The sequence below is a fragment of the Schistocerca piceifrons genome, chromosome 2 (assembly GCF_021461385.2).
Source record: "Schistocerca piceifrons isolate TAMUIC-IGC-003096 chromosome 2, iqSchPice1.1, whole genome shotgun sequence".
NCBI classification, from domain to species: domain Eukaryota; kingdom Metazoa; phylum Arthropoda; class Insecta; order Orthoptera; family Acrididae; genus Schistocerca; species Schistocerca piceifrons.
In genome coordinates this window covers 718,788,143-718,810,771 of record NC_060139.1, presented here as the reverse complement: position 1 = coordinate 718,810,771, position 22,629 = coordinate 718,788,143, and the positions used below count along the sequence as shown (strand labels likewise).

The following is a 22,629-nucleotide window of genomic DNA, read 5'->3' as shown; positions in this document are numbered from 1 at the left end:
TAAAAGTGTCACATGTACTCTTCATCTGAGTGAGACTGTTATTGTCATATAATTAGAAGGTGCATTATGCGCACACCTGGTAAATGGGTCTTAACTAGGTAATTAAAACATGGACTGGTCATAACTAATTCAATGAGGAAGTCTGACGTTTATGAAGTACAACCCGTGAAGCCAAACATGTGTAGACCACATTACTGGATGTAGATAGTGCTGCAGCCACCCATATTTACAGTTTTTCACTGTGATCACTGCCATGGAGGAACTACACACTGATATATGGCCAGGTTCGTCACAAGTTGAGCTGTACAAGGAGCTTCAACCACCAGTGTCACACAATTTTTGAAATTCTGACACCATCCACAGATTTGTTGCCATGCCAAATATGCGTTAACTATACTTGACTTACACTTTGCAATGAATTCCAAATGAGTTTCGTAACTTCACTACATAGGAATCAGATAAAATTGAGCATCCGTTGTGCAAGTTACTAGTGTGGCACTCAAGCAATGTTTTTGTCAGTGTTTACACATCTACATGATACTATCATCTAGTGAACACCCAGTACACTGTTAAGAACATCTTTGCCAAATTAGAGATTATTATTCACTTTTCAATAGCACATTTGCAGCTTTGACTTCAGTTGTTTATGCATTTCTATTTGTCAATGCTTAGAATTTCAATTAGTAAAAAGATTTGATCAGAAATTGAACATTACTCTTTATAACATACCTGCATGTGAGATCAACTACTGACACATCAGGTACAGGGACACGGAAAGCCATTCCAGTCAGGCACCCAACTAATGATGGAATAACTTTAGTGACAGCTTTGGCTGCTCCAGTAGCAGCTGGGATGATATTCTGACCAGCTCCCCGACCATCACGCCATAACTGTAAATAACAATAAACAAATCATAGTGTAATTTACTAGCCCCACTAAAATTAAAATTATTCATATAATTTTTGGGAATTTTCTCATTTTTTGTGTATTGCTAACAATATACAGTATGGAATATAATGTTGCTATGTCTGGAGATCTTGGAAGCTAGGTGAAAGTAAGTAGTTTACTGATTAGGGAAAACTTAGTTGAGACATTTCTTCACACATATTTTAGATTGTGAATGTTCTTATTCATTCTGGAAGTACATTCCACATGGCCAAGAGAATCCTTCTAACAAACGAATCTGACTTTCAGTACTCAATTTGTCCCAAATCAGTCCTCACATTTATTTTAAGTTCACCACGATAGAAATCTAACAATTCATCTCACATGTACATCTTTAGTCTAACACTTCCACTTCTATTGAATCTATAAATCTCAATGTTGACCATACTGGAATTTGATAAGAGATTTGCAATATAGTACAGACACATCAAAATTTTTTGTCTGATGGACCACGACAGTTTCCGTTATAAAGTGAGTATAGCACATCACTAAACAAATATTCTTTGACATCATTTCTCACTGCTTTCAATTGAGAAGCTAAATGTAATGTTTATTATTTAGTCACACAAGATATCAACAATGATAGTGTTGAAAGAACTGTTCTGGATATTTCTGCTACTGCTTTATCGTTCTCGGAGTTTGATAACTGCATGAATTATCTAAATGTGAAATCCAAACCAGCCAGACACCAACGTCCCAGCCTGTTATCCATACTTTTTAATTTATTTGAACTCAGTAAATAAGAATGCAACAACAGAAAATCAAGATTGCTGATAGAGCCTACTTGTCAGAACAAGGTCAAGTCCTTACTAAACATAGCCCACATTGAATCAGATGTTCAGTCAAGGCAATCCACCAGGAAGCTGACAGTCCCTCCAGTAGGAAATTAAAACAAAAATCGGAGATACACGTGTCATAAATATCATCTGAGCAGTACACAGTAGTGAACCCAGTACACAGCAGGGAATACCAGTTGGACAGTAAACAAAAGGTTCTAACTTGATGCTCAGCGTATGTGACATGTCAAGAAGACAGCATGAAACTACGAGTCACAAATTCTGAGTATGTCAAAGAAACACAATTTGAAGGCATAATCAGAGACAACTACAGAGTACTGAGGAATGATTTCTTTCACAGTCATTCGTCTATACAGGCATGTAACTGTAGTGCTGATACAACAAGTGATAAAATGATTCTGTATATTCATATAATTCATATAGTAGAGTTCATATAAATATGGTCCTCAATATATATGGCAGTATTTACACCATAGCTGAGTAAGAACTAATATATGCTTCACATCAAGTGTCATTAGTTATTTTATCTTTGTGGATACCAAATTGTCTGCAGGTGATTTAAAAAATCACGAGGGAATACGGTGAAAACTAGTGGATAAAGAATGCACCCAATAGGAGATAAATGGTTAAACAATATTTTTAACACTTACGTGGAAGTAGGAAGACCTATATCAATAGGGGCCTCAACAGGAACAGTCTTGCAAGTCAGATGAAATTAAGTACAACGGGACCAGACTTCAAGAAACAAAATTTGGCCAGTCACAGCAATCACCTACATCACACATGACAGACTGGCCTGCAAACAGAATAACCTATTTATGAACAATATAGGAAAAGAGACATTGATACTTACTGTAAAGAAGGGACATCAAGTTAAACACCGGCAAAATTAAAAGACACTTACATATAAATTTTGGTCACAGCCTCCATCAGTAAACACACACACACACACACACACACACACACACACACACACACACACACACACAGGCATGCGCACCTCTCGTACACACGACCACCAACTCCAGGATTGCAACATCACGTAGGGTGCAAACAGCAATCTGGAGGGGAAGGGACAATAGCGTATGCGTGGGAGAGAGATGAACGCTGTCTGGTGGAGTGTGTAGAGACTAGACTGCCAACAGGCACAGCATCAGCAGGTTGTGAGGCACGGAGGGGGGGAGAAGGAGGGAAAGATGAGTAGATGCAATTGCATTGGCAGAGGGCTGCAAATAAAAAGCATAGGAGATGAGATGATAGGACAGAGGGAGCAGATATTGTTGGGTGGAGGGTGTGAGTACAGTGCTGCAGGTTGAGGCTGGGATAATTATGAGAGTGGAGAATGTGTTGTAAGTATAACTCTTGTCAGCCAGTTCAGAAAACCTGGTGGTGGAGGGAAGAATCCAGTTGGCTCAGGTAGTGAAGCAGCCATTGAAATCAAGTGTGTTATGCTCAGATGTATGCAATCCCACAGGCTGATCTACTTCGCTCTTGGCCACAGTTTGGCAGCAGCCAATTCGTCCTGGTGGACAGCTGATTGGTAGTCATGCCAATATGAAAAGCTGTGCAACGATTGCAGCAGAGCTGGTAATTGACTTGGCTGGTTTCACAGGTGGCCCGGCCCCTGTGACAGGACTGGAATAGGAAGTGCTGGGAGGGCGGATTGAGCAAGTTTTGCCTCTAGGTCTTCCATTGGGATGGACTAGAATGTTGTGGAGGTTGGGTGGGTGATGGAACACCACTTTAGGAGGGGTGGGAAGTATGTTGGTTAGGATCACCCTCATTTCAGGGCACAATGATAGGTAATCAAGATCTTGGCTAAGCATGTGATTCGGTTGTTCCAGTCTGGGATGATACTGGGTGATGAAAGGGACATTCCTTTGTGGCTGGTTCTTGGGGATGGTGGGAGGATTGGGGGTGTGAGGGGAAATGGCATGGGAGATCTGTTTGCGAACCAAGTATGAGGGATAGTGCCTGTCTGTGAAGACCTTGGTGAGACCCTCAGCATACTGAGCAAGGGAGTTTTTGTCACTGCAGATATGCCATCACAAAGCAGCCAGGCTACATGGGAAGGATTTTTTGGTGTGAAAGGGATGGCAGCTGTCAAAATGCAAGTACTGTTGGTGGTTGGTGGGTTTGATGTGGACAGGTGTGCAGATGGAGCCATCAGAGAGGAACGTGGTAGGCTGGTTTGAGGAGGACCACTTGAAGTGGATGGGAGAGATGTTGAGGTTGCGAAGGAATGAAGATAGGGTGTCTTGGCCCTGAGTCCAGATCATGGAGATATCATCAATGAACCTGAACCAGGCTAGGGGTTTGGTGTTTTGAGAGGCTAGGAAGGTCTTCTCTAGATGGCCCATAGAAAGGTTGGCATTGAAGGGTGCCATGTGGGTGCCAATGGCCGTGCTTCGGGTCTTACATACCTTCCCTTCAAATAAGAAGTAGTTGTGTGTTAGGATAAAGTTAGTAAGGTGTATGAGGAATGAGGTAGTGGGTTTGGAGTCTGAAGGACGTTGGGAAAGGTAGTGTTCAATAACGGTAACACCATGGGCACGAGGGATGTTGGTGTATAGGGAGGAGGCATCAACAGCGACGAGTAGGGATCCAGGAGGCAAAGGGATGGGGATGGTGGAGAGTCGGTGAAGGAAGTGGTTTGTATCTTTGACGTGGGAGGCTAGATTATGAGCAATTGATTGGAAGTATTGGTCAATGAGGACCAAAATTCTTCCAGTGGGCACTCTATAACCAGACACAACGGGGCATCCAGGATTGTTGGGTTTTGTGGAGCATGTAGAAGATGGGTGTGCAAGGCATCATAGGAGTGAGGAGGGGAATGCATTCAGGTGAGGTGTTCTGGGAAAGGCCTAAGCCTTTAACTATGAATTGGAGTTTGTGTTGGATTTCCAGGATGGGATCACTCTGGCAGAGTTTATAGGTGGGGGAGTCAAATAAGTGCTGGAGGCCTTCTGCTAGGCAGTCACTGCAATTCATGGTAACAGTGATGGAACCTTTGTGCGCAGGTAGGTGATTACGTTAGGATTTGTTTCAAGGTTGTTTATGGCTGTTCTTTCTTCTATTGAAAGGTTGGTGTTCTGAGAAAGGGACATGGGGAACAATGGTGAGGCTAAGTTCCCAGTAAGGAATTCCTGGAAGCTGACCAGTGGGGGGTTAGGTGGAAGTGGAGTGGATCATGGTTGGATGGTGGTATGAACTAGAAGAGGCAGGGTTCATTGTTGGAATTAGAGTGGTTTTAGTTGGAGGGACTAGCGACAAAGAAGTGCATCCATTGCAGGGATCAGGAGGAGAGTAGGTCTTTTACAAGTCCATTATGGTTAAATTTGGGTGCAGAGCTAAAGCGGAGCCTTCGGACAGGACTGAAACTTCTGTGGGGCTGAGTGTTTTGGTGGAAAGGTTAACAACAGTGTTACAGGAATGTTTTGGATTTGGTGGAGGGTTGGTAGGGAGTTTTGGGGAATGTGGCAAGTTGGAAAGGACAGCTAGGCAGTGTTTAGCTGCTACGAGGGGTGGACGAGGAGGAACACTGTGGGTATGACGTGCTGGATAGTGGTGCTCTGAGGCGGCCGTAGGATGTCAGTAGATTGGATTACTTATGGAGGTGGTGTCTAGAATGCTCCTCCAGGTGCTGGAGAGCAAGGGATTCAATTTCAGAGATGTAGGTATGGAGCAGAGCTTGCAGAGTAGTCGTATCTTGCACAGGGAGCAGAGATGGTTCTGGGATGCCTGTGCCATGGAGACGCATTTTTGCAGTACCAGTTTTTTAGAGCCAGGGATTCGCAGAATCTGAAAAGGTGTATGTCATTGCAAACAGAGGGGTGGGATCTAAAGAAAGGAAGCTTTACAGTTAGGCCGTTTGGGGGGAGGGGGGGATTCCATTGTTTAGGCAGCATTTGAGAAACAAGATGTGGGACTGGGTTTTAGATAAGAAAAGGGATACTTTGCTGAACTGAAGGAGAAATATGGAGTAAGGGTCCATTGTGGCAGGAACAAGGTAAACAAAATGGGTATGATGCAGAAATGAGCAAAATAGGTGTTGATGGTTGTAAGATGTGCTGGATAAGCAAAGAAATGCATAAAGATGCATAAAATATATCTAAAAACAAAGATGATGAGACTTACCAAACAAAAGTGCTGGCAGGTCGATAGACACACAAACAAACACAAACATACACACAAAATTCGAGCTTTCGCAATCCCTGGTTGCTTCGTCAGGAAAGAGGGAAGGAGAGGGAAAGATGAAAGGATGTGGGTTTTAAGGGAGAGGGTAAGGAGTCATTCCAATCCCGGGAGCGGAAAGGCTTACCTTAGGGGGGAAAAAAGGACAGGTATACACTCGCGCACACACACATATATCCATCCGCACATACACAGACACAAGCAGACATTTGTAAAGGCAAAGAGTTTGGGCAGAGATGTCAGTCGAGGTGAAAGTAAAGAGGCAAAGATGTTGTTGAAAGACAGGTGAGGTATGAGTGGCGGCAACTTGAAATTAGCGGAGGTTGAGGCCTGGCGGATAACGAGAAGAGAGGATATACTGAAGGGCAAGTTCCCATCTCCGAAGTTCTGACAGGTTGGTGTTAGTGGGAAGTATCCAGATAACCCGGACGGTGTAACACTGTGCCAAGATGTGCTGGCTGTGCACCAAGGCATGTTTAGCCACAGGGTGATCCTCATTACCAGCAAACACTGTCTGCCGTGTCCATTCATGCGAATGGACAGTTTGTTGCTGGTCATTCCCACATAGAACGCTTCACAGTGTAGGCAGGTCAGTTGGTAAATCACGTGGGTGCTTTCACACTTGGCTCTGCCTTTGATCATGTACACCTTCCGGGTTACAGGACTGGAGTAGGTGGTGGTGGGAGGGTGCATGGGACAGGTTTTACACCGGGGGGCGGTTACAAGGGTAGGAGCCAGAGGGTAGGGAAGGTGGTTTGGGGATTTCATAGGGATGAACTAAGAGGTTACGAAGATTAGGTGGACGGCGGAAAGACACTCTTGGTGGAGTGGGGAGGATTTCATGATGGATGGATCCCATTTCAGGGCAGGGTTTGAGGAAGTCTTATCCCTGCTGGAGAGCCACATTCAGAGTCTGATCCAGTCCCGGAAAGTACCCTGTCACAAGTGGGGCACTTTTGGGGTTCTTCTGTGGGAGGTTCTGGGTTTGAAGGGATGAGGAAGTGGCTCTGGTTATTTGCTTCTGTACCAGGTCGGGAGGGTAGTTACGGGATGCGAAAGCTGTTTTCAGGTTGTTGGTGTAATGGTTTAGGGATTCCGGACTGGAGCAGATTCGTTTGCCACGAAGACCTAGGCTGTAGGGAAGGGACCGTTTGATGTGGAATGGGTGGCAGCTGTCATAATGGAGGTACTGTTGCTTGTTGGTGGGTTTGATGTGGACGGACGTGTGAAGCTGGCCATTGGACAGATGGAGGTCAATGTCAATGAAAGTGGCATGGGATTTAGAGTAGCACCAGGTGAATCTGATGGAAACAAAGGAGTTGAGGTTGGAGAGGAAATTCTGGAGTTCTTCTTCACTGTGAGTCCAGATCATGAAGATGTCATCAATAAACCTGTACCAAACTTTGGGTTTGACATCTTCATGATCTGGACTCACAGTGAAGAAGAACTCCAGAATTTCCTCTCCAACCTCAACTCCTTTGTTTCCATCAGATTCACCTGGTGCTACTCTAAATCCCATGCCACTTTCATTGACATTGACCTCCATCTGTCCAATGGCCAGCTTCACACGTCCGTCCACATCAAACCCACCAACAAGCAACAGTACCTCCATTATGACAGCTGCCACCCATTCCACATCAAACGGTCCCTTCCCTACAGCCTAGGTCTTCGTGGCAAACGAATCTGCTCCAGTCCGGAATCCCTGAACCATTACACCAACAACCTGAAAACAGCTATCGCATCCCGCAACTACCCTCCCGACCTGGTACAGAAGCAAATAACCAGAGCCACTTCCTCATCCTTTCAAACCCAGAACCTCCCACAGAAGAACCCCAAAAGTGCCCCACTTGTGACAGGGTACTTTCCGGGACTGGATCAGACTCTGAATGTGGCTCTCCAGCACGGATAAGACTTCCTCAAACCCTGCCCTGAAATGAGATCCATCCTTCATGAAATCCTCCCCACTCCACCAAGAGTGTCTCCGCCGTCCACCTAATCTTCGTAACCTCTTAGTTCATCCCTATGAAATCCCCAAACCACCTTCCCTACCCTCTGGCTCCTACCCTTGTAACCGCCCCCGGTGTAAAACCTGTCCCATGCACCCTCCCACCACCACCTACTCCAGTCCTGTAACCCGGAAGTTGTACACGATCAAAGGCAGAGCCTCGTGTGAAAGCACCCACGTGATTTACCAACTGACCTGCCTACACAGTGAAGCGTTCTATGTGGGAATGACCAGCAACAAACTGTTCATTCGCATGAATGGACACAGGCAGACAGTGTTTGTTGGTAATGAGGATCACCCTGTGGCTAAACATGCCTTGGTGCACGGCCAGCACATCTTGGCACAGTGTTACACCGTCCGGGTTATCTGGATACTTCCCACTAACACCAACCCGTCAGAACTCCGGAGATGGGAACTTGCCCTTCAGTATATCCTCTCTTCTCGTTATCCGCCAGGCCTCAACCTCCGCTAATTTCAAGTTGCCGCCACTCATACCTCACCTGTCTTTCAACAACATCTTTGCCTCTTTACTTTCACCTCGACTGACATCTCTGCCCAAACTCTTTGCCTTTACAAATGTCTGCTTGTGTCTGTGTATGTGCGGATGGATATATGTGTGTGTGTGCGAGTGTATACCTGTCCTTTTTTCCCCCTAAGGTAAGTCTTTCCGCTCCCGGGATTGAAATGACTCCTTACCCTCTCCCTTAAAACCCACATCCTTTAATCTTTCCCTCTCCTTCCCTCTTTCCTGACGAAGCAACCAGGGATTGCAAAAGCTCGAATTTTGTGTGTATGTTTGTGTTTGTTTGTGTGTCTATCGACCTGCCAGCGCTTTTGTTTGGTAAGTCTCATCATCTTTGTTTTTAGATATAATTTTCCCACGTGGAATGTTTCCCTCTATTATATTCATAAGGATGCATAAAAATACACAAAGTCTTGCAGAAACACACATAGATACACAAAAATATGCACAGGTACATAAAAATATGCACAAATACATTAAAAACATACAGAAACATAGGTGAAAAGGAACGATGAGGCGTGGGAGTGAGTGTGTCGCGATAAGCAAAGAGAGTGAGAGGGAGGGATGGGTTAGGTTGAGGATCAAAAGTTCATGTGGCACAGGTAGGTGTGGAAAGAAAAACTCTGAAGTATGTCATGATGAGGGATGAAGTGGGATCAATAGAAATAAATGCAATTATAACTATCAGGGGAAAGAATCTGGGGCATTTGATGATGCATCAAAAATCTGCCAGATGAGCATTGATACTGTGTGGCTTGGAAGTAGAAGCAGTTTGGATGGCGGTGAATAAACATGGGAAGGAAGAGAAAGAGTGGACACAGAGAAGAGTAATGCTATAGAGACAAGTGACAATGGAAAACTTCACAGGGCTTAAGATGCAAGAAAGCTGATCGGAAAAAATCAAATTATGGAAACTCCAGGTAGGAATATCAACCATGTAGGAAGACAGATTCCTACTTACTGTAAAGAAGATGTATCAAGTTGCAGAAAGGCACAATTAAAAAGTAAACACACATAGCTTTCGGCGACACTGCACCTGTTGGCAATCTAGTCTCTGCACACTCCACCCAACAGTGTTCATCTCTCATGCCACCCATACACTACTATAATTGTATATTTGCAATTTGGTATATTTGGTACAGATATTGAGCCTATACTTTAAGGATTGAATCTATCCTTACGCTTCTTTGCTACAGCACAAGAACACTGCTGATGGGGATGTCCCACATTCTAAGATGTACAGATTGGCACATGGTGATCATTTAGAGTTTCAAAGCTCAAGACTAGTTCTGTATCGGGGGGAGTGTTTTAATTGTAGTGTGAGTGTGCTCAGAAAAAGTATGGATATGTTATTTTAATTCAAAGTGGAATAAACCAGTTGTTTGGAACAAAAATTTTCATGTATTACAACTTTGTCACTGTTTTTAGAATATTTTGGAAGAGAATGAATTACAGAAGTGTGGGAGGTGAGATAAGGCTTTCACTGTAGGAACAGTGTGGGAAATGAGATAAGGCTTGCATTGTAGGCTTGGAGCCATAACTTCAGTTATCGGAGTATGTTCCTTAGGAGTAACTTTGTACCTTCAAAAAAATTGGCTACCTATGAATGTCTGATGCCTAGTTTTCCGACTAGGCAGACTGCAGCAAGCAATAACGAACTATAAAAAGCAATAAACAGTGCAGAGAATGCTTACACACTACAGATGCACAGGAACTTTTGAAACTTCTGCCAATGTCTAAAATGAGACATGAGTTTGACAGTTGAAGGGACATCTAGAAGTGCTTTTAAGTTCACAGGATGAGGTCTGAATTTCAAAACTTATTTAGGTTTTATCAGACAGAAGGAAAACACCTTTTCCTAATTGTATACAACTCATGCCTGAACAAGTGACAATTGTTTTATCTTTTTTGCCTGCCTGTTTGTTGATGCATTGTTCAGCCCTTGTGGCTCTGAAAAGGCAGAATTTCTGCAAACAAGTAATTCAGAGTGGCTGCTAAAACTTGGGAAAAAATTTTTGAGAATTCTGGGTGTTGAGGAGGAGGGTGATGTCAAGAAGCTCCTGGTAAATTAAAGGTGAAAGGAAGAGGCAGGAACCAGATTGAGATGGGGGCAGCATACCGCAATGACTTTTCTGTCCTCTCAGCTGAGCTATATACGAGCCACAAGCAGTCGTTTGGTCACAGGCTTTAAACACTGATAATTTATTCAGAATAATATTTATATAATTTACACACTGAGATATTAAATATTTTAAAATTTTTGATCTGTAAAACTCAAAAGTTCAATCTCAATAATAGATTACAAATGCAGAATTCCCTGAGATTTCCAGGTTTTCCAGAAGAATCATGTTGGAAATAGAAGATAACACTGTCACACACTTTAATGGAAATATTTTGGTATGAACTGGCGGAAGAGTAACTTATTTTAATCAAAAAATATGTCTTTCAAAAATATTGTTTACAAAAGAAATTTTAGAATTTCAAAACTTTAAATAGAAATTTGAAATTGATTTAATACTATCCTTTTGTACCACTGAAACAGAAGTTTCCGAAAAATGTATACTTTTGCTGACACTTATGTTTTAACTAGGATACTATAGTAATTAAAGAGCTGTATTCTTCAAGAAGTTCTGGCGCAAACAGCTAGGTTATAAATAAGCACGAAGTGCAGCAACTGCAGCTCAGTTAGACTGTATCAGGTTTTAGTCAATAATATGTTTTTGACGTACTCAGAAGTTCAGTTCTTCAGATAAGATTTGTATTAAAAATTATATTATTCATGAATTAAAATGGTGAAAAGTACTTCAGTCAGTATGATAAGAAACCCATCCCTACAGACAATGCGTGGGAGATGACCTGCAAACTATCTACAAGACATCCAAAAAAGAAAGTGCATCCACTTATATTTCTTTCATGTTATTAGTATCTAGTACAGCAATGGTTGTTTAGTTACAGCACAAGTATGTCCAACTTTATTAATAAAGCTTGCCTGAGAAGGAACATGTCAAATCAGAAAAAATAAAAGAATGTCAATGTAAAACCACCTTCAACATTGGTCAACAGAAATTTTTAACCTATTCCTCTCTCAATATGTAAGACTGTTGTTATTGTTGTTGTTGTTGTGGTCTTCAGTCCTGAGACTGGTTTCATGCAGCTCTCCATGCTACTATATCCTGTGCAAGCTTCTTCATCTCCCAGTACTTACGACAACCTACATCCTTTTGAATCTGCTTAGTGTATTCATCACTTGGTCTCCCTTTACAATTTTTACCCTCCACGCTGCCCTCCAATGCTAAATTTGTGATCCCTTGATGCCTCAGAACATGTCCTACCAACCGGTCCCTTCTTCTTGTCAAGTTGCGCCACAAACTCCTTTTCTCCCCAATTCTATTCAATACCTCCTCATTAGTTATGTGATCTACACATCTGATCTTCAGCATTCTTCCGTAGCACCACATTTCAAAAGCTTCTATTCTCTTCTTGTTCAAATTATTTATCGTCCATGTTTCACTTCCATACATGGCTACAGTCCATACAAATACTTTCAGAAACGACTTCCTGACACTTAAATCTATACTCGATGTTAACAAATTTCTCTTCTTCAGAAACGCTTTCCTTGCCATTGCCAGTCTACATTTTATACCCTCTCTACTTCGACCACCATCAGTTATTTTGCTCCCCAAATAGCAAAACTCCTTTACTACTTTAAGTGTTTCATTTCCTAATGTGATTCCCTCAGCATCACCCGACTTAATTCGACTAAATTCCATTATCCTCATTTTGCTTTTGTTGATGTTCATCTTATATCCTCCTTTCAAGACACTGTCCATCCCGTTCAACTGCTCTTCCAAGTCCTTTGCTGTCTCAGACAGAATTACAATGTCATCGGCGAACCTCAAAGTTTTTATTTCTTCTCCGTGGATTTTAATACCTACTCCGAATTTTTCTTTTGTTTCCTTTACTGCTTGCTCAATATACAGATTGAATAACATCGGGGAGAGGCTACAACCCTGTCTCACTCCCTTCCCAACCACTGCTTCCCTTTCATGTCCCTCGACTCTTATAACTGCCATTTGGTTTCTGTACAAATTGTAAATAGCCTTTTGCTCCCTGTATTTTACCCCTGCCACCTTCAGAATTTGAAAGAGATTATTCCAGTCAACATTGTCAAAAGCTTTCTCTAAGACTACAAATGTGAGAAAAGTAGGTTTGCCTTTCCTTAATCTATTTTCTAAGATAAGTCGTAGGGTCACTATTGCCTCACGTGTTCCAACATTTCTACGGAATCCAAACTGATCTTCCCCGAGGTCGGCTTCTACCAGTTTTTCCATTCATCTGTAAAGAATTTGCATTAGTATTTTGCAGCTGTGACTTATTAAACTGATAGTTCGGTAATTTTCACATCTGTCAACACCTGCTTTCTTTGGGATTGGAATTATTATATTCTTCTTGAAGTCTGAGCATATTTCGCCTGTCTCATACATCTTGCTCACCAGATGGTAGAGTTTTGTCAGGTCTGGCTCTCCCAAGGCCGTCAGTAGTTCTAATGGAATGTTGTCTACTCCGGGGGCATTGTTTCGACACAGGTCTTTCAGTGCTCTGTCAAACTCTTCACGCAGTATTATATCTCCCATTTCATCTTCATCTACATCCTCTTCCATTTCCATAATATTGTCCTCAAGTACATCGCCCTTGTATAGACCCTCTATACACTCATTCCACCTTTCTGCTTTCCCTTCTTTGCTTAGAAAGGGGTTTCCATCTGTGCTCTTGATATTCATACAAGTGGCTCTTTTTTCTCCAAAGGTCTCTTTAATTTTCCTGTAAGCAGTATCTATCTTACCCGTAGTGAGATAAGACTCTACATCCTTACATTTGTCCTCTAGCCATCCCTGCTTAGCCATTTTGCACTTCCTGTCAATCTCATTTTTGAGACGTTTGTATCACTTTTCGCCTGCTTCATTTACTACATTTTTATATTTTCTCCTTTCATCAATTAAATTCAATATTTCTTCTGTTACCCCAGGATTTCTACTAGCCCTCGTCTTTTTACCTACTTGATCCTCTGCTGTCTTCACTCCTTCAACCCTCAGAGCTACCCACTCTTCTTCTACTCTATTTCTTTCCCCCATTCCTGTAAATTTTTCCCTTATGCTCTCCCTGAAACTCTGTACAACCTCTGGTTCTTTCAGTTTATTCAGGTCCCATCTCCTTAAATTGCCACCTTTTTGTCAGTTTCTTCAGTTTTAATCTACAGTTCATAACCAATAGATTGTGGTCAGAGCCCACATCCACCCCTGGAAATGTCTTACAATTTAAAACCTGGTTCCTAAATCTCTGTCTTACCATTATATAATCTATCTGATACCTTCTAGTATCTCCAGGATTCTTCCATGTATAAAACCTTCTTTTATGATTCGTGAACCACGTGTTAGCTATGATTAAGTTATGCTCTGTGCAAAATTCTACCAGACGGCTTCCTCTTTTATTTCTTACCCCTAATCCATATTCACTTACTATGTTTCTTTCTCTCCCTTTTCCTACTCTCGAAATCCAGTCACCCATGACTTAAATTTTCATCTCCCTTCACTACCTGAATAATTTCTTTTATCTTATCATACATTTCATCGATTTCTTCATCATCTGCAGAGCTAGTTGGCAAATAAACTTGTACTATTGTAGTAGGCATGGGCTTCGTGTCTATCTTGACCACAATAATGCGTTCACTATGGGGTCATTCCATGCCAAGTGGTCTAAACCTTCCCACCATCATGTCTCCAATTTTCTTCAAATTTTATCTGTAGCACTAGTCAAGTGCTAAATTAAGTTTCTCAAGATTTCAAGCCTCTAGCTGCAATACTTGCTGATCTACACCCCCTTGTCTGAAGGGTAGTAAGTTCGCATGCGCGCGACATCAGACAAAATGCCATTTTTGGGGTCTCATAAAATTGAAACCAATTCATAAGAATGGTTAGTAAGATGAGACCCTGTACAGTTTTTTGTGCTGATTCAAACGAAATTAATTATAAGATTACTGATGCAAAATCCGGTCAAACAAGTCGACTCAAAGTGTACCCCTAATTCTGTCGTGACTTAATGCGACAAATTTTGACCAATATTCAGACTGCAATAATTTCCTTGCAGATAAAGATATGGACTTGAACTTTTTACCAAGTCTTATCTTTGTGCTGGACATAATACAGCTGGATTTCCAACTACCCAGGCTTTATAGTCGCCTTGCAAAATCTCTTCAAATTTGGCAGTGTCAGCGCAAATGGCTTTATTTACCAAAGTTCAAAGCCCATTACTACAAAATAGTCAGCCTGGATTTAATTGTGAATAGTATCATCTGAAAGAGAAACTCTTGCTCTACAAGATGGATATATTTTTCTTTTGCAACGCTTCCATTAAGTGCTTATTTACTCAGGTCAAAGTATCTTATATTTTGTGTGCGCAGTGCCCTGCGTTGGTCCATGATGGCTGAGCCATTACTGGTTATCACAATAAAACCAGCATCCCCATCGCCATAGGGGCCACGCCCGATAGCCATGCAGTAACAGCCACGGGTGGGTATCTTTACTGCAGGTTCCCAAGCCTGATTACAGGGTGTCTTTACCACAGGATCCCAAGCCTGATTGTGGGTTTCTTTATGCAGGTTCCCAAGCCTGTCTTCCTCAGTTACTTCATCATTCTGGAAGCATCGTTGATTTGCAAGAGAATGCTTTCAGGAAAACTGTATTGCCGACCAGATGATGTCACTGATGGAGCTGGAATAACACCAATGATAAGTTGTTCTGGAATCCAGCAAGTATCACGTCTTAAGGGCCAATAAAATGAACTTGCAGGACCATGAGGATGCATAAAGCTTATGAAAGCATCTTTCTGTTCGACTGAGATTTCAACGATGTTTCCAATCCACCATTTCTTTTCATAAATGCAAGCAACATACTGCCCAGGCTGAAGATCCATGACTTGAACTACTACTTCAGCAGCACTAATTTTGGCCAAAAAAGATGTCGCATCATTAGAAACTCTACTGACCTTAATTGTCGTCATATCAATGGGCAAAAAATGGTGGTTTTCTCTTGTGCCAGCTAGAGTGTGCCCTTGCAGGAATCTTTCTTCTTGAGAAGCTTTTTCTTCTTCAACTTCCTCTTTGCTGATGAAAAAGAATTTGATTCCATTGATATTATCATTGCAGAAGTTGAAAAGATCTTTGGGTGTTAGAATCTGGTTTTCATATGGACGTTGCAAACTTGCTCTTGCTGCCAACCGTTTTGTTGTGCCTCCAATGCCATCACAAGGCGACTTTCCATGGCTTGTTCCAAAGAAATTCCATTCTGCTGTTATTTCAAAATCTTCTTTGTGATAGCATAAGTTGAGAAAATTCTTGAAATTCTTATATTGTGCAGCTGAACCATCACTGAAGTAGTGGATGTGGCTTATTTTGGAAAATTGCATCTTCAGGTAATTGATTACTTTTCCAATGTAAACATGGACAGTAATCGTATCGTGTCGAAGGCAGTCACTAATAACACAAAGATTCACACATTGCACCTCTTCGTTTTCACAGTAGTAGACTACAAATGGATGAACTGTTGCTTGACTGTTTTCCCAGTGAAAGCCTTGCACTGCATCTTGAACAATAAATGAATAGTTTTCAGCAAAATCCATTAGTATTATGAATTCGCCTTCTTTCAAATCAGTTTTGAGAGCTTTCAGGTGCTGGCTTTGATGCTTGGCAATGTAGTGATGACAAGACAGGTTCCAAATTTTTGCTGCAATATCTTCAACATACTCTTCTGTTGAAAGCTGCTTTGTTTCTAAAGTATCCCTGTCGGTATGAATCCATTGTTTGTACTCAATCAGTTCTTCAGGGTCATTATCTTCAAAATATGTTGCAATAACTGCTTCTACACCTTCTGGACCAGGGCAGTTTTCACAACGATGAAGCATACAATCCTTGTTTTCCAAGCTGCAAACAGCTTTGCTAAGAATTTCCTTGTAGTCTTCATTGATTGATGCACCAGTGAGCATAAGCTTGACATTTTGGTGTATTGTACAGACACAAACTGAGTGCATTCCAGCAGAGCCAACTGTAACACACCATTTTGGTCTAAGCTCGCAAAACTTTGAGAAGCCAATTTCTGGTCCATTTTGCTTCTGATAAGACACGTACATTTCCTTCAAATTGCAAAGCAACAACCGCTTTTGCTTGTACACCTTTGTTCCTGAAATTCTCACAGGCACACAGTCTTTCTTCCCTGGACAAAGTCTGCTGAATTCGTCATCTTGAAAAAAGTCATGTACTTTCTGGACAACTTCATCTGAAAGCTTCCTTCCTTGCCGATTTGCTGGAAAAGCTAGAACACCTTGCTCATTCTTCAGTTTTCTCGCTTGCTTTACCATTCTTTCTGATACATTAAATGCTGTTGTCGTATCTTTAATTGTCCAGCTTCTTGGAACCAAGGTCAATATTTGAACTTTTGTCCTACGATTTGACACTTTACATTTTTCTTTCAACTCTTCTATAAGATTATCAAGATCTGCACAATTATTGCATGGGCGACTTTTACTTGAACTTGGCTGTTCATCGTAATTGATTCCTACAGCAGCAGCAATTTGATTCCCAATTAAACTTTGTGCATCCAAGATCTTTCTTTTTGCATAGCTTTGCTTATCTCTTTTACTTAGTTGTCTTCTTTTCAATGGTGAAGCACCAATAAATGATAAACTTTTGTTGATGGCTGGTTCAGTTTCATCCGTTGTGAAATCTTGTTCAGATTGGGTTGATAGTGATGATGAATCTTCTAGCTTTTGGTTCAGTGCCGACATGCAGCGAGGGCAAAGCTTCTGACCAGGTTTTATATCAATCACTTCTTTTTTCTTTAACAGGCAAAGTTTGGCAGCTGTTTCATTATCAAGCAGTCTAAGTCCAGCTTTTACATTGTGATTCCTCTTCTTGAATGGATTGCAACATTTCTTTTGCATCGCTTGATATTCATGTAGGAAGAGGGCTTCATGGTGGAAGCAAATGATGGAATTTTCGTCAAGTTTGGCTTCTGAACGCGAAACAAGCAATTTCTGGTCACATTCTGTGAAATCACTAAACGCTTTGAATCCAGTCTTCTTAGCATAGAAGATAACATGGCACTTTGATGCAGCAGCATCTTTTCCAATTGAACAGGGGGCCAACGATTCTTCTTCTTCATTAACTTCTGACATCTCTCACTGGCCAATCACTGAATAAAACACGAATGAAATATCCAATTATATCAGTAATTCTAAGCGACTATTAAGATTCAAATTCCTAGAAATGAAGAAAAATTAGTGCATCGCGCATACAAAATATAACAACTTTGATGTGAGTTAATGAGTACTTAATGGTCGCGTTGCAAAAGAAACAAATGTCAGTCTTGTAGAGCAAGAGTTTCTCTTTTAGGTGATACTATTCACAAGCAGATTCAGGCCAACTATTTTTTAGTAATTGGCTTGAAACTTTGGTAAATTTTACCGTTTGTGCTGACACTGCCTAATTTGAAGAGATACTGCAGGGCGACCATATGGCCTGGATCATTGCAAATCCGGCTGCATTATGTCTAGCACAAGCATGAAGCTTGGCCAAAAGTTCAAGTCCATATCTTCAACTGCAAGGAAATCATTGCAGTCTTAATATTGGTCAAAATTTGTCGCGTTGTGTCACGACAAATTTTGAAGTATACTTTGAGTCGAGTTATTTGACCGGGGTTTGCATGAGTAATGTTATACATAATTTCGTTGGAATCAGCAAAAAAAACTGTACAGGGTCGCATCTTACTAACCATTCTTATGAATTAGTTTCGATTTTATTAGACTCCAAATATGACATTTTTTTTATGTTGCATGCACACGGACTAAGTACACTTCAGACAAGGGGGTCTAGATCAGCAGCTATTGCAGCTAGAGGCCTGAAATCTTGGGAAACTTACTTCAACACTTGACTAAAGCTACAGTTAAAATTTGACGAAAATTGGAGACCATGATGGTGGGAACTTTTTTCAGTTTTAGACCACTTGGTGTGGAATGACCCTATGCTGTTTGTAGTAGCTTACCCACACTCCTATATTTTTATTCATTATTAAATCTACTCCTGCATTACCCTATTTGATTTTGTATTTACAACCCTGTACTCACTTGACCAAAAGTCTTGTTCCTCCTGCCACTGAACTTCACTAATTCCCACTATACCTAACTTTAACCTATCCATTTCCCTTTTTAAATTTTCTAACCTACCTGCTCGATTAAGGGATCTGACATTCCACGCTCCGATCCGTAGAACGTCAGTTTTCTTTCTCCTGATAACGATGTCCTCTTGAGTAGTCCCCGCCCAGAGATCCGAATGGGGGACTATTTTATCTCCGGAATATTTTACCCAAGAGGACGCCATCATCATTTAATCATACAGGAAAGCTGCATGTCCTCGGGAAAAATTACGGCCGTAGTTTCCCCTTGCTTTCAGCCGTTCGCAGTACCAGCACAGTAAGGCCGTTTTGGTTAGTGTTACAAGGCCAGATCAGTCAATCATCCAGACTGTTGCCCCTGCAACTACTGAAAAGGCTGCTGCCCCTCTTCAGGAACCACATGTTTGTCTGGCCTCTCAACAGATACCCCTCCATTGTGGTTGGACCTACGGTATGGCTATCTGTATCGCTGACGCATGCAATCCTCCCCACCAACGGAAGGTCCATTGGATGGGGGGGTGAGACTACTGTTATCATTTTGATGGGTATCTGAAAGTAAAACGGATACAGGATATTCTATGTCATGAAGACAGTGTATATGAAGAAAAATGATTGTCAAAGACACACTTCCATCATGGCAATTTTCCCAATCACCACTACAGGATACACATAAGAAACTCCCGAACTTCATTCCTGTAACTAAACATCAGATTGTGATTTATCACAAGCATTACCACCCTCCTTCCATAGCAAAACACAGCTACTTGCTTAAGTGTCATGGTCCATGTTATTACACCTGTTTGATATGCTGCATTTACATTTGTATGCAATTGAGCACAGTGAGAAAGTTATTATTGTGATACTGAGAGCCAGCCCCCCAGATTGTCAGTAAATAAGTTTAAACAATGTCTTGCTTAATTTTCTGTAGGTCTACAGATGTCAATTTCTTTTAAGTTGTTATTGATTTATTACTACAGCACAATAATGAAATTATTTTAAACCTGTAAGACATTCTTCTGCAAACACCTTGCTGTTAAACTTTTCCTAACTTACAGTGCTTGTTGCACAAAATTAGGGTATGTTTATTGTTTATATTGAAATTAAGCTTGCACTGATTGTAGTAAAAAAAATTAATTCACTCTCATAATTAACCTTATAACTCAAGAGGCACTATGGTGTAAAATACATCAATCTTCCAATTCAAATTTTGTTAACATGCTTTCTGCAACAAATATAGCTAATGACTATGATTAATTATAATTACCGTATATACTTGAATAATCCGCACACCCCAATGTTGCGTAAATTCAGTAACGCACCAGGACGACGATGGCAAACATGTGTCACCCTATCAATCATAAGTTCATTGTCCATCCACCCTTTCGGATTTGCTCTCACTAATACCGGTATGCCTTTTACTGATATTTTCGGAATAGTTTTCCTTTTAAATATCATGTAAGGTGGTAGATTTCGTCCATCACCAGTTACACACATCACTGTACATCTTTGTTTCTCACTGCCGCCAGTTCGTATCATGATGCTGCATTCTCCTTTCCTGTTCACTGTGCTGTTGAGCGCCATCTCAAAATAGACTTGCGTTTGATCCGCATTACCAATTTGCGATAATATATAGGACTGTTTACGGCGCAGATTTATCACATAACGATGAAAATTCACTATTTTTTCCTCGTTATCGCCTGGAAGCCGTTGAGCGATAGTAGTTTTCCTCCGAAATCCTAAACCATTTCGGTTGAAAAATCTCGATAGCCAGCCCCAGCTAGCTTTGAAACTGGTAATGCCTAGTTCTTTGGCTAGAGACAATGCTTTAAGTTGGCACATTTCACTGGTCACCGCGCATCCGTATTGTCGCTTCTCATCTACATAATCGCAGAGCCTTTTCTCGAGGTCCGGATGCTTTGCTTTTTGGCCGCGAAATGCCCGGCGATTACTTTTAACTTCTTGAAGCTGCATTTTATTTTTTCGCCAGTCACGAATACAACTCTCACTCACATCGTACTTTCTTCCTGCTGCAGGGTTTCCAATATTCTCGGCTTCTTCAATAATTTTCACTTTCTCCTTAGCAGTGTACGAGTGATAACAAGAACTTGTAGCCATAATTAACAAGTTTGAAGACGTTAATACTTCACTCCTAATGTGCTACTGATGCGTCACAGACTGAGGCCGCAACAATGCAATAGTATAATGGGATGTATTGTTGGTGGCGGAGCAGTACCAACAATGTTTCAAATAATCCGCGCACCCCAGTTTTTCGTCCTAAAATTCGAGAAAAAACATGCGCGGATTATTCGAGTATATACGGTAACTAGCATTTTTTAAATTTAATTGAAGTAAGTGAAATGGGATCTGTACTATTTACTAGACAGTTATTTTTGTGCAATCATCTGTTTAGCAATAGCTTTTGCTATGTCTCTCACAAACACGTATCTTTCTGTCACATACCAAATTCGTAACAGAAACATCTTAAGCAAATATATGCAAAGCCAAAGGTTTTACAGCTGACAAAGACAAACTTCACTTTAAATACCACTCATAATGCAAACCAAATGCAATCCTTTTTTGCAAGAATGTGTCTTGAAACTATGAAAAACATTGTGTGAAGTTTGACAATAATTACATTATGTATCAGATCATATTTCCTTCCAAAGGAGAAATTAAAACTCTCCAAACATATATCTCGTAATTTTTGATGACGTGCTTATTTTACCCAGATCCCGTCAAAATAGCCTTTCTGTATTTTGTTATTGTTAATACTAACCACATTTGTTGACAATCATTACTACTATCATCATCCATGTGACCATACATAGCACACATAATGGAAAAAGAATAAGCCGAATTTTTCTTTCTACTTACCTTTCCCGATGGTCCATCAACTGTCTTCTGTGTTGCTGTGGTGGCATGAACTGTTGTCATCAGACCTTCTATAATTTCAAAATTGTCATGGACAACCTTTGCTAAAGGAGCAAGGCAATTTGTAGTGCAAGAAGCGTTTGACACTACGTTCATACTGCTATCGTACATATCCAAATTGACACCACACACAAACATTGGTGCATCCGCACTGGGAGCAGAGATTACGACCTTCTTAGCGCCTCCTTCCAGGTGAAGCTACATAAGTCCAGAAAATATAGAAATATTACTTACATTTATTTTGTAGGGACTTCAATGGCTTCTGGGCCATTAAATATGTTAAACACAATGAGAGATAGTGACATATTTCACAAATTACACACATTGAAAAATTTCAAACTGACTACAGAAAAGATAAATGATGCCTCTAAACAAAAAGAATGAGACTGATAATAAGAGTATGACAGAAATATAACAATACAGAGTTACACATGATGAGAAACACATTAAAGTTAAAATGAAAACTTGAAATTATTTAAATCTGGATCCTTTGGAGACAAGACACAGTTGTTGCTTTTTAAATGACTGGACTTTCACAGTTACCTTCAAGATTGTGAGGCTATTATTAGAGCTCTCTACACCTGAGTTCTTATAGGACATAAAATTAGCCACCCGTAACTTCTTTTAATATTACAATTAGATTTTTGAAAAGCTTGTAAGGGGAGAGAATCTCTATAATTGAGATGGTTTCTGGTATTCTGCTAATGATTCTGTGTTGATTAAAACTAGAGGTTGTACTATTTCCAGCTTCCAAATCAATGGCATAAAATTGAAAGTCATCAAAAAGAGAATTTAATGTCAGTTTGTTAGATGATATGGTTACAGATTAAATGTCATACAGATGGCTATCCCATGCCAAGTCGTGTATTTCAGAAAAAGTTCCAACATGACTGTCAAAGATCTTTCTGAAATTTTGTTTTTCCAATGAGCATAGGCAATGTTTTACTTTGATAATATAATAATTGCAGAGATAGTCCCATTTGTTTGAACTCGTAAGTGCAGCTTTCAATGTTA

General features: G+C 40.8%; 1 protein-coding gene across 1 annotated transcript in view; it reads right to left on the bottom strand.

Annotated features, from left to right (window-relative positions):
• The window catches only part of LOC124775794 (glyceraldehyde-3-phosphate dehydrogenase 2-like), a 90,631-nt gene that overhangs the window by 15,681 nt on the left and 52,321 nt on the right, over positions 1–22,629 (bottom strand). Inside the window, exons 4-5 of the mRNA XM_047250625.1 lie at positions 21,559–21,813; positions 730–890 (exon numbers count right to left, since the gene is read on the bottom strand). Coding sequence (XP_047106581.1) covers positions 730–890; positions 21,559–21,813 — 416 coding nt within the window. The remainder of the gene's footprint in view (positions 1–729; positions 891–21,558; positions 21,814–22,629) is intronic.